The sequence below is a fragment of the Oryctolagus cuniculus genome, chromosome 5 (assembly GCF_051225735.1).
Source record: "Oryctolagus cuniculus isolate XC-2025 breed Fujian yellow rabbit chromosome 5, ASM5122573v1, whole genome shotgun sequence".
NCBI lineage: Eukaryota > Metazoa > Chordata > Mammalia > Lagomorpha > Leporidae > Oryctolagus > Oryctolagus cuniculus.
In genome coordinates, this window is record NC_142871.1 from 140,398,546 (window position 1) to 140,409,894 (window position 11,349).

General features: G+C 52.7%; 1 protein-coding gene across 2 annotated transcripts; it reads right to left on the bottom strand.

The window, feature by feature from the left end:
- Positions 1-27: 27 nt before the first annotated feature.
- TRIM15 (tripartite motif containing 15) lies at positions 28-9,873 on the bottom strand. 2 transcript variants are annotated; one of them, XM_070074299.2, is made up of 8 exons: positions 9,704-9,873; positions 9,124-9,324; positions 7,400-7,495; positions 4,940-5,170; positions 4,249-4,271; positions 2,944-3,059; positions 2,581-2,613; positions 28-1,464 (listed from the first exon to the last, which is right to left on the bottom strand). In XM_070074299.2, exons 1-8 carry the CDS (start codon positions 9,734-9,736, stop codon positions 947-949), a joined length of 1,251 nt encoding a protein of 416 aa, XP_069930400.1. In that variant the 5' UTR covers positions 9,737-9,873; the 3' UTR covers positions 28-946. The 2 variants fall into 2 exon arrangements, with proteins under 2 accessions (XP_069930400.1, XP_069930399.1); XM_070074298.2 differs by having other exon boundaries at positions 9,124-9,483.
- Between the last annotated feature and the right edge of the window lie 1,476 nt (positions 9,874-11,349).

Below are 11,349 nucleotides of genomic sequence, written 5' to 3' on the forward strand. Positions count from 1 at the left end.
AATTAAAAAAAAAAAAAAATTTGAGGGGTCTGGCGCTGTGGTACAATGAGTTAAAGCCCCAGCCTGCAGTGCCAGCATCCCATATAGGCACCAGTTCGAGTCCTGGCTGCTCCACTTCCTATCCAGCTCCCTGTTAATGCGCCTGGGAAAGCAGTGGAGGATGGGGCCCCTGCACCTGCATGGGAGACCCAGAGGAAGCTCCTGGCTCCTGGCTTCAGATCAGCACAGCTCCGGCAGTGACAGCCATTTGGGGAGTGAACCAGCAGATGGAAGACTTCTCTCTGTGTGTAACTCTTTAAATAAATAAATATTTTAAAAGCAATTTTGAGAAGTTACTTAGACCTGAACAAAAGCTGCATTTTAACAACCACTGGGGACTAGTGATTGTCCCTCTGCCGTCTAGGAAAGTCCGAGTAAAAGCACGGACGTGATTTTGTCCTGGTCACAGGGCATCAAGACCCGTCTCGTGTGCACCTTGCCGTTCCCCCAGCCACCTCAGCCCCAAGTTCTCACAGACAGATCAGACACACGACAGCAGGGCTCTGTGGGGGCTCATTTATTAGGGCATCCCTACCAGCTTAGGGGAATTACCAGAAAAGAGGAAGGAAGGGGCTCTGGTGGCACCCTGAGCCAACGAAGAGGCCCTAAGCTCTCACACGGGGGTGTCTTAAGAAAAACGATCGACTGAATAAATTAACGCAAGTCCAACAAAGCCCTGAATTTTCCCAGAGTAATTATTTTGGAGCTTTAAAAATATCCCCGCCCTCCGCCCCCAAAGGCCCCTGGCTGCACGCCTTGCTGGTCTCAGGCACCGCCTAGTCTGCCTTGGCTTCTCCACGTGGAGGTGAGCGAAGTTGGCGCAGCTTCGCGGAGGCCCAGGACGTCCGTGAGACCCCAGCGGGGCGGCGCCGAGCCTCGGGCCCGCCCCCTCCGCCGCTCGCCCGCCTCAGTCTTTCAACGTCAAGCAAGAACCTTTTTTCCAGACCGCAAAGAAAGGAAAGACTTTGCCGTCAAACGAGGCGGAGAAGGTGAAGATGGGCGCCTGCGTCTCTGCGTGCGCCAGGGCCACGAGTCCCGCCTCGTAGTCCAGGGCGACGCAAACGGCGCTCGGGATCTCGCCCAGCGGCAGGTCGGTGCCAGGGCAGGTGCTGGCCCAGCACTGCTGGTGCGACAGGATCAGCGCCCAGACGCCGTCCTCGGCGCTCAGGCCCATCTCCCCCTTCCGCCTCACCTCTTCCGCGGCCACCCCGACCGTGCAGCCGCCGCCGTCGCCCAGCTGCACCTCCACCTGCCAGCGGTGGCGCCCCGAGGAGAAGCCGGGGGTGCCCAGCACCGCCGGGATGCCGTCGAAGCGCAGGGGGCTGTCGGGCAGGTTCCGCCTCTGCCGGGTGTACCTTACTGACTTCCTGTCGTCGGAGAGGACCAGGCTCCGGCTGGCCGTCTCAGGATCTAGAGTGACGATCCCTGGAGGCAGGAGAGCGCAGACATTAGCTGAGCCAGCGGCGGCGGAGAGCGTGCAGCGACGCGCAGGGCAGGAGGAGGAGCGCTGGCCCCCTTCTCTGGACCTCATCTGCGCTGCTGCCCAACACTCCTCTCCCCAGCCGGCAAGCGGCGCTCTGAGGATTTGCCTCTCCGAGCGAAGAGCCCGCACCAGCAGCCTCAGCACCACCTGGGAGCTGGTTAGAAAAACCGGAATCTTGGGCCCCAACCCAGACCAACTAAATCAGTCTGCATTTTTAAAAAGGTCCTTTTGGCACATTAAATTTGGGAAGCGCTGATCTATATCCGAATGAGGTGATGCTTGTGGAAACAAGGTGTAAATCGAGCACCAATTTAAAAATAAGTGCTATTTTTAGGAGAACGTTGTAAAATATCTGTCGGTGTCAGTAGGGAGTCTAGCGCAATGCTGGACAAAAACCAAGGCCTTCATCGATATTTTTGAATGAAGAATACCTGTTTAAGGAACTGACATTTACGGAGCACTTACTATGTGTAAGGTGCATTCTGAGCGCCCTGCATGTGCTAAGCCATTTAATTCACAGTTTCTTATAGGGTAGGCACTGTTATTTTTCCTGTTTTATAGATGAAGACACTGTGGGGTAAAGAAGCTTACTAGGGGCAAGTGTTTGGCACAGCTGCTGAGACACCCTCTTGGGATGCCTGCATCCTGTATCAGAGAGCTTGGGTTCAAGGCCCCCCAGCTCTGCCCTGATCTCAGCTTCCTGCAAATGAGCACCGTGGGAGGCAGCAGTTGATGGTCAGGTACTTGGGTTTCTGCCACCCACATAGGAGCCTGAGATTGCATTCTGAGCTCTTGATTTTGCTGTTGCAAGTTTTGGGGAAGTGAACCAGCAGATGGAAGAGCTCTCTCTGCCTGTCTGCTTTTCAAATAAATGATAAAAAATGTATAAATATTTTTTTAAAAAATAGGCTTAATAACTTGCCCAGTGTCTCATGGCTAGAATGGAGAAGGGCAAGTGTGGGAGTGGCTCCAGAATTCATGCATTTGACTGCTCTGCTGGCTGCCCAGGATTGAGTGGATGAGTGAGAGAATGGCTCCCGGAAGTCCCAGCTGTTTACCTGAATCTGTTTCCAGATGATGCACCAACTTTTCTGAGGGAAACAAAAACAAAGAAAGATCTGTGACAGATGGTTTCTTACAGGCACTCCCCAAGCGCAAAGTGCCCTGGGTACGCTGTGAGGTCGGGGATGGGACAGGGCTCGGCTTTTGCCATGACCCACTGGACAGCAGACAGCCCTGCTTCCTGGAGTCTGCGTCCAGGCCTGTCCGGGAAGTGGCCCTGAGAACAGTGGGGTCGCCAAGGGGTGGGGATGGGGGCGGGGCAGGGGGAGGTGAGGGGAGAGGTCGTCTTGAGGCAGGTTTTGAAGGCAGGGAGAGAAGGAGACGGATGGGGGGCAGAAGCTGTGTGCCTCTCCCTTTACCTGAGAACGTGCTCATCATCTTGGGGAGGGTGAGTATTTTCCTGTGGAGGTCACGGATCTTCCTGATAAGTTCAGAAGAAATGGCCTCTGGACTCACGAAAGGCTTCATCTCACACCTGCAGACGAATTAGGAGGCAGATTCCAAAAATAATGTTTGGGCGATGCAGACAGAAGAGGCTAAGATCCTGTTAACGAGTGATCTTGGTGTTCATGGTGAATAATTAGACTATCATTTCTTTGCCTTTGGTGGAAATTTAGAGTTACCAAAGCAGTAGGCATTTCGACTGACCTGAGAGGAATTAACCACATGTAGAGAATTGGAGGTAGGTCCTTTAAGAGAATATTTGGGTTCCTAGGGCTGGAGCGGGCAGAGATCATTACTTGTTATGCCTATTAGCCTCTAGAGGGCAGTATGGAACCATTTGAAAAAGTGCTTAAACTACTTTGTGTGCTGAGCTTGATTAAGAATGGCGCTGGGAGGAAAGAAAAAAAAGAAAATGAAATAAAATATACATTGTAGAGAAAAAGTCCCCGGTTCGGGTCTCAGCTCAGTCTTCGTGTCACTGGCCGTGTGACTTTCACCCCATGGCCGTGTGACCTTCACCCCATAGGTCTCAGCTTCTTCAGACTAGGAGACCTCCAAGGCCCTTCTAGATCTCAGTCTCTAACGCCCTTGACAAGCATGTGTGGAGACACTCCTGGCTGACTGGCACCTGGGTTCACCTTGCCCTGCACGTGAATTGCCATAGAGTGTGGGCAAGCATCCCTGGCCAAGGGGCCCTTTCACATCCCAGTGCAGATTGGTGTGCTTACAGCAGCTGAGAGTCGAGGAAAGGGGTGGAGACTCACAGGGCTCTCAGCGCCTGTGGGCTGTCGGGTTACAGTAGCACTGGACAGTTCTGAAGGGAACAGAGCTGAGTGGGGGAACATGAATGAAAGAACACGTGTCCCCCAGGTTCCATGCCCATTGTAGGCTGTAGGAAACAGTTTCTCTTCCAGTTAGATTTCAGTGGTGCTACATATGGACTCAAGTACTAACACCCATAGGTTAAACAGGCATGCCCAAAACAGCCTAGGAACATGGTTATCACTTACAACTTCAGTTCTGGGCAGGGGGCATGTTTCCTCAATACCAGCCAATCAATTTATAAATGAACCTTTTGAGCACTGGCCTTTAGTGAGTGTGGACTGTGCGTGAGTGAGCGAGGCTGTATTGGGCAGGGTGCTTTTGCTTCTCGGAGTCACTGTGGGAGTGAATGTTTCGATGTTGGGTATAAAGGAGGCAGGCTGGGGGTAGGGCCCTACCTGCTCTGGCTGACTCTCACATCCTACAAAGGAAAGACAAAAACAAGCCCTTAGTTTCACATGTCCCTCCCCCCTGCCGTTCTGCCCATCCTTTCTGCCTTAAAACACCAGCTCAAAACTCCCCTCCTCCAGAGAGCCTTCTGGATTCAGTTCCCTCCTCACTAAACTGTTCGCTTCTGTCATGCTTTCTTACTAAAGTGGAGCTCAGCTCCTCGGTGCTGGCCTGTCTCAGCCTCATCTTGGGGTGGGCTCTGCCTCCCAGGATTAAGACATGGCAGAGCCAGCTCTGATGTGAGATAGGACAACAATGATGTCCAAAATGGGTGCCATTTTACTGAATTTTCCCTGTGTGCTGGGGACAATGCAAACAGTTTTCATGGCCATTTCTTCTAATTTTTGCAACACCCTTATAGGGGGCCATGATTATTCCCTTGTTTAGAGAAGTTAAGAGACTGACCCAACTAGGAGAGACAAGACTTGAACCCGAGACTGTCGGACTCCAAGCCCCTAGCATGACCACAGTGTATGATTCAGGAAAGTCTCTCCAGGTGCAATCTCTGTAACCACTCTGGGTCAGAGGAACCAGGTAACCACCAGTCCCTCCCACGAGAAGTGACCTCCCCTCCCTCTTCCTGCTTCTGGGCAGCATTTGCAGCCTGGGGTGTGGGCCCTCCTGCGGGGCGTCTCTCACTTGTAGAAGCTCACTTGCTGGTTGCTGACATTTCTCTTCCAGCTCATTGACCTGGACTCCAAGCCTGGTGACCTCCTCTGAGAGCTTTGTGATATACTCATCCCTCTCCTTCCAGATCTGCTGCTCCAGCTCCCTCAGCCTGGCCAGCAGGAGGCACTGCTGCTCCTCCAGCTCCCGTTGCAGCCTCTCAAAAGCGGCTTCCACCTGTTGCTTCTTGTTTTCAATCTGAGTCTGTGAGGGATAGAAAGACAAAATGGTTGGGGACGGGGGTGGCTCACAGGACTGGCTGCCATGAAGCTCATCAATATGCTTACTAAGGCAGGGGTTGGGGCATTGGGCAGAGCAGTTAGCATGCCACTTGGGACACCCTCATCCCATATCCGAGTGCCTGGTTTGAGTCCCGGCTCCTCTGCTTCTGACCAAGTTTCCTGCTAATGTACCCCCTGGGAGGCGGCAGATGATGGCCCTAGTACCCTGTCACCTACATGGGAGACCCAGATTGAGCCTCAGGCTCATCCACTGGGCAGTGAACCAGTGGATGGAAGATGTCCCTCTGTGTCTCCGTGTCTCTCTTTCTCTCTGCCTTTAAAAGAAAATGCAAATAATTTTTTAATTAAAAAGAAAAGAGGTGTAGGAAGTATGAAGTTCCAAGACCCACTACTTCAAATAATATTATGACAAGAGTAGGTTAATCTACTGCTTAGGAAGCCCAAATTCCATATTGGAATGGCAGTTTGAGTCCTGGATACTCCACTCTCCTATTCAGCTTCCTGCTAATTTGCCTGGGAGACAGTGGATGATGGCCCAAATACTTGGGCTCCTGCCACCCATGTGGGAGACGTGGATGGAATTTCTGGCTCTTGACTTTAGCCTGGCCCAGACCATAGGTATTGTGGGCATCTGGAATGAACCAGCAGAGGACGTGTGCTCTCTCTTTTTCTCTCTCTCTCTCTCTCTCCCTTCCTTCCCCCCCTTCACCTTTCAAATAAATAAATCTTTTAAAAATGCACTATGGTAGAATTAGACAGGTTTGAGGATAACCCCATCAATGATGAATTCAATACATTCTATTCAATCAATAGGGATTCTAATAGAAATGCCACATTATGATCTCATGGCCATGTTGAACTTGCCAAAAAGCCTTCCACATCTATGATACCAGCTTAACCTACTATATCTTCCCTGGAGCTGGGTGCAGATGAGTATAATCATTCTTTATAGAGTAGTTGAGGCAAAAGAAAGTTGTGATCAGAGCAACAACTCAGTGGAAGATGTGCGGTGCCTGTCTTAGCCATTGAGGTCCCCATCTTCAGGGCAGGAGTTGAGGGTTGAAGGATGCAGGAGAGATCTTCCTGTTCCAACACCGTCTCGTTGGCCAGGCTACCAGAAATTCTCACACTGAGGACTTCCTCCCTGATAACTGTGTAGCATACTGAAGAGATGGGGGGGGGGGCCAGGTCCAGCCACTTCCCCTCCCCCGCCGAGCCTCCCATCCTTGGGGGCAGGGCTGGGCTGCACACTCTAACATCTAACTTCTGACCCAAGCTTCATAGCAGAAGGTGGTGGCTTAAGGCAGACAGACTGGGATGGGAAGTGCATTGGACAGTGTTGAGACCCAGGGCTGGGGCCAGTGCTGTAGCGTAGTGGGTAAAATCACTGCCTGCAGTGCCGGCATCCCATATGGGCACCAATTCAAGTCCCACTCTACTGCTCCACTTCTGATCCAACTCTCTGCTACAGCATAGGAAAGCAGTAGAAGATGGAACAAATTGTTGGGGCCCTGCACCCATATAGGAGACTGGCAAGAAGATCCAGGCTCCTGGCTTCTGTTTGGCCCAGCTCGGGCCGTTGTTGCCATTTGGGGAATAAACCAGTGGATGGAAGACCCCCACCCGCCTCTGCCTCCCTATAACTCTGCCTTTCAAATAAATTAAAATATCGGGGGGGGGGGGAGACAGAGACAGACACCAGGGTCTAGTTATAACCTTGGGCTTTTTGCCATGTAACCTTGGAAGCATCACTTTTCTGGGTCTTAGTTTTTAAGTTCTATGAAAAAAATAGTTGCATAAGAGGATCTTGGATCAGAAGGTGTCAGAACCACTTCCAGCTCTGCCGCCCTGAGATCCCAGATGCCTTTCTGTGCTGGCAGGAGATTGGATGAGAACAGTTTTCTGGTCCTTTCCAGCCAGGTGACAGATGCTGGACAATAGCTTCCACTGAGTCTGGTAAGAAACCCCCCAGGGGAGAAAGTGACCAGTGGCATGGCCTTTACCAGGAGCACTTGTCCCAGGGGGAAGTGACCAGTGATGTGGCCCTTACCAGGAGCACTTGTCCCAGGGAGAAGTGACCAGTGGTATGGCCTTTACCAGGAGCACTTGTCCCAGGGAGAAGTGACCAGTGGTGTGGCCTTTACCAGGAACATTTTCCCCAGGGGGAAGTGACCAGTGGTGTGGCCTTTACCAGGAGCACTTGGAGCTTCTGGTCCTCCCGGCACTTTGTGTCCTCGAGCTCATTTCTCTCTATGCTCAGAGCTTCCAGCCGGCTCCTGAGACGATCCTGTCGGGAGAAAAAGGGGTGAAAGAGGGTGGTGGGATTAGAAGCTCAAGTCAGAGACATTGTCTTCCACATCCCAGACACCCTGTTGAGTGCAGATGGATTCACAAGTGGGGGAGAGTCATCCTTGTCCCTGTAGAGACCACCATCTATAGCAGGGGTCAGTCCCGAGTGACTGAAAAATGAACAGGTACATGCAGTTGTCAAGGGGTGCACACAGTGACACTGGAACCCAGAGGAGGGCAGTTCTGTCTTCAGGGATAAGGAGAGGTTTGGAAATATCACAGGGGGACTTGAAAGATCCATTTCCAGGTGGATAGAGAGGGAGAGTAAAGGACTTGCTGACTCCAGAACTGTGTACTAAAAGATGATGAAAATAAAGAGAGAGGAGCATTTTAGGAGGAAGGAGATAAATGTAAAAGTATAAAAAACAGGAGAGAACACGGCAGTTCAGGAAGCAGCAGGTACCTCCAGCTCCGTCTGGCTGGACACGTGTACCTTGGGGAGGGTGGCTGACAGGAATGGAGGATCCAAGCTGCAAAGGGCTTTAAGTGCCTTGCTGGAAACACTGGGCTTTCTTTGGGCACTGGGGATCCCTGGATGGATTTAGAGCAGGGGAGTGACATGAGCAGCTTTGTGTTTTGGGAGGATCTGCTGCCCAGCAGATTGGGGATGACAATGGAGACAAGGACTGTGTTGCAGACTCTGCAAAGCTAGGGTGAGACGGGAAGAGGCTTGCTTGGGAATAAGGCGGAGTTCAGGGTCTCAGACATGTTTCTGAGGAAACTTCTTCCAAGACTGGTGACTGGATGACAAGAAGGAGACCTGAGACACAGACAGGAACAGATAATGTTCCCAAGACCAGCAGGAAATTCTCATAATGCTGGCCCACTGCCACCTGTCCCTTCCTCAGAAAGAGCAGTGGGGGAGGATGCTGACACCTGGGGCACCTGTGTCCCACATCAGGACTCCCGGGTTGGGGTCCTGGCTCCTCCACTTGCAGTCCAGGTTCCTGCTGATGCGCACCTTGGGAGGCGGCAGGTGATCGTTCAAGTACTTGGTTCTCTGCCTCCATGAGGGAGACCTGGCTTGGGTCTCAGGCTCCTGGCCTTGCCCTGGCTCAGTTTTAGCTGTTGCTGGCATTTGGGGAGTGAACCAGTGGATGGAAGATCTCTCTCTCTCTCTCTGACTTGCAAATAGCATGAAAACGAATACAACTTTTTTTAAAAAAAGAAAGGAAGACAGAACAGTGCTTCCAGGTTGCCGTCCCCGTCCCTCTCCCCTTTCTGAGACCCAGTGGTCAGAGCCTTGGAAAATCCTGCATCCAGTATGGATCCCGGGAGCCCAAGTTCACCAGCCCATGGCCTGCAGATCTTACTCCCCGGGGCGGTTTCCATGGTAAGCAAAGCTCTGGCTGTAGGTCTTCTGCTCCCTGACTGGGAGTGGGATGGGAGCTCCTCTGAGCGTTGGAGCTGAAGTTCACCCCTGAGATCATGAGATGCCAACATCCAAGGGGAGGCATGGGAATTTTCCCAAAGCTTCGGGGTTCCCAGCGAGAAGCCAAGGCCTCCGTCCAGATGCCCGCTCCATCCCCTCCACCCACACAGCCCAAGGTAAAGTCAGCTTCCTACCCGGTAGGGCTGAATGGCCTCCTCCAGGAAGCCCACAGTGTGCGCCTGGTGGGAGGACCCCTCTCGGCAGAGCACGCAGAGGAACTCGGCGTCGTTCTCGCAGAAGAAGTAGATCTTCTCGCCGTGCTCCTCGCAGTAAGTCTCCCCGAGCGGGCCTAGAGGCACCGGGGCCGCGAAACTCTCTGGTTGCTGCTCCTCCTCCTGGCAGAGCGGGCAAAGCAGGATCCTGCCTGACGCCTGGGACCCCATCTGGGAGGGCGCGCGGAGGCAGAGCCGGCAGAAGGTGTGTCCGCAGGTGGCCGTCACCGCATCCTCCAGGGGCCGCGTGCAGGCGGGACAGGCGGTGCCCCCGTGGGCCACCTGCAGGGCGGGGGGTGAGGGCATCACGGAGCCGTCCCCGGCCGTGCACTCCGGCCTCTGCCTCGCTGCTCTTATTGAGTCACGGCGGCCCAGAGCGAGGAAGGCAGGAACGTTTGCCCTGGGAAGCCACCTGGCCCCGCCTCTCGGGCTCCCCAGAACCCCCCCAGCCCCCGCCCACCCGCGAGCTGAGCCGTCCAAACTCCAGGGCATCTCGAGTTACCCAGCGTTTCCCAGTGGCGGGCAAGCGAGCCATTCTCCACTCCTGCCTCCTCCTGGCCGCGGGGTGACTATGAGGTCACGGGGAGAAGGGGTTTCCTGGAATCCGTGGCCACGGTGGCGTGGGGAGAAGCGGGGAGGAGACGCTTCCTGTCAGCTGGAGCAGGTGGGAGCCATAAACTTGTGGCTCTGAGGTGTGCCCGTGGCATCAAAGTCCAGGCTGCGCCGGAGCCGACTTCCGGTGACTGTGGACAGGGGCTGAGCGAGGACTGCTCGCGGTGACCCCTCTGCGCTCCTGGCCGCGCCTGTCTCTTCTGCCCAGGCTGGACTTTCTATGCTCCTCATCCCCCGCGGGCACCTCTGTCCTGGCTGGACTTTGTGTAGTACGGGGCTTTAATTTTACTTCTTTTTTTCACTGTAGATGGGAAAGATCAAGAACCCTTCACATGGGCAATTTATGCTGATAAACTTTAGAAACCTCAATTTGTCAAAAGGCTAAACATTCAGCCACATTTAGGTAGGGTTTAGGATGTTCTGGGGGCCTGCACTGTGGCATAGTGGGTAAAGCCACCACCTGCAGCACCGGCTTCCCACATGGGTGCCAATTCGAGTCCCGACTGCTCCACTTCTGATCCAACTCACTGCTGAAAGCCTGGGAAAGCAGTAGAAGATGGTCTAAATCCTTGGGCACCTGCACCTGCATGGGATACCGGGAAGAAGCACCAGGCTCCTGGCTTCAGATTGGCACAGCCCCAGCTGTTGTAGCTATTTGGGGAATGAACCAGTGGATGGGAAGAGCTTTCTCTGTCTCTCCCTCTCTCTCTCTCTCTGTAACTCTGCCTCTCAAATAAATAAAATCTTTAAAAAGGAAAAAAAAATATGTTCAGATGACGAACCTCCGATTCCAATGAACCCTCTGCAGAAGGTATCATTACCTTCATTTCACAGAAAGTCTCTACTTTCTGAGCATGACCACTGCGAGGCTGGGGACATCAGGGTCTTGGGGCTCCAAGCCCTGTGCACTTCCTGCCCCACCCTTCCAGCCAAGACGAAGTTGAGGCAGCCATGGATCTTCACCCATTCACTCGCACCTGTGGCTAAAACCAGGCCTCCCCTTCTTCCAGCGAATGATTGGGGCAGCACCTGTGGCTGCCTCCTTTTCCCTCTCACTGCTTTGTACCCAGATGTCACCTTCCCCCACCTGCACCTGACCGAGGATGCAGCCCAGAGCTAAATGGTCCATCAGTACATGAGCCACCAGCACCATGTGGCTACTGAGCAGTGAAATGTGGCCAGTCCAAAATGACATGTGCTGTATCTGGAAAGTGCATGCCAGATTTCAGAGCCTTAGCACACACAAAAAAAGAAGTGAAAAATATTTCCTTGGGGAAGTATATTATTGATATCAATATACTATATTGATTGCATGGGAAAATGATATTCTGGAAATAATACACTAAGTAAAATATATTATTAAAATTGTTTTCACTTGTTACTTTTCATTCTTTTATGGCTTTTAGGAAATTTTAAATTGCACATTTAGCTCATATTCCATTTCTATTGGAGAGTGTTGCTTGGGAGACACCTATGAGGGTACTGAAAGTTCAAGGAAAATGGAATTAAAAGATAAAGGGCCAGTATTGTGGCACA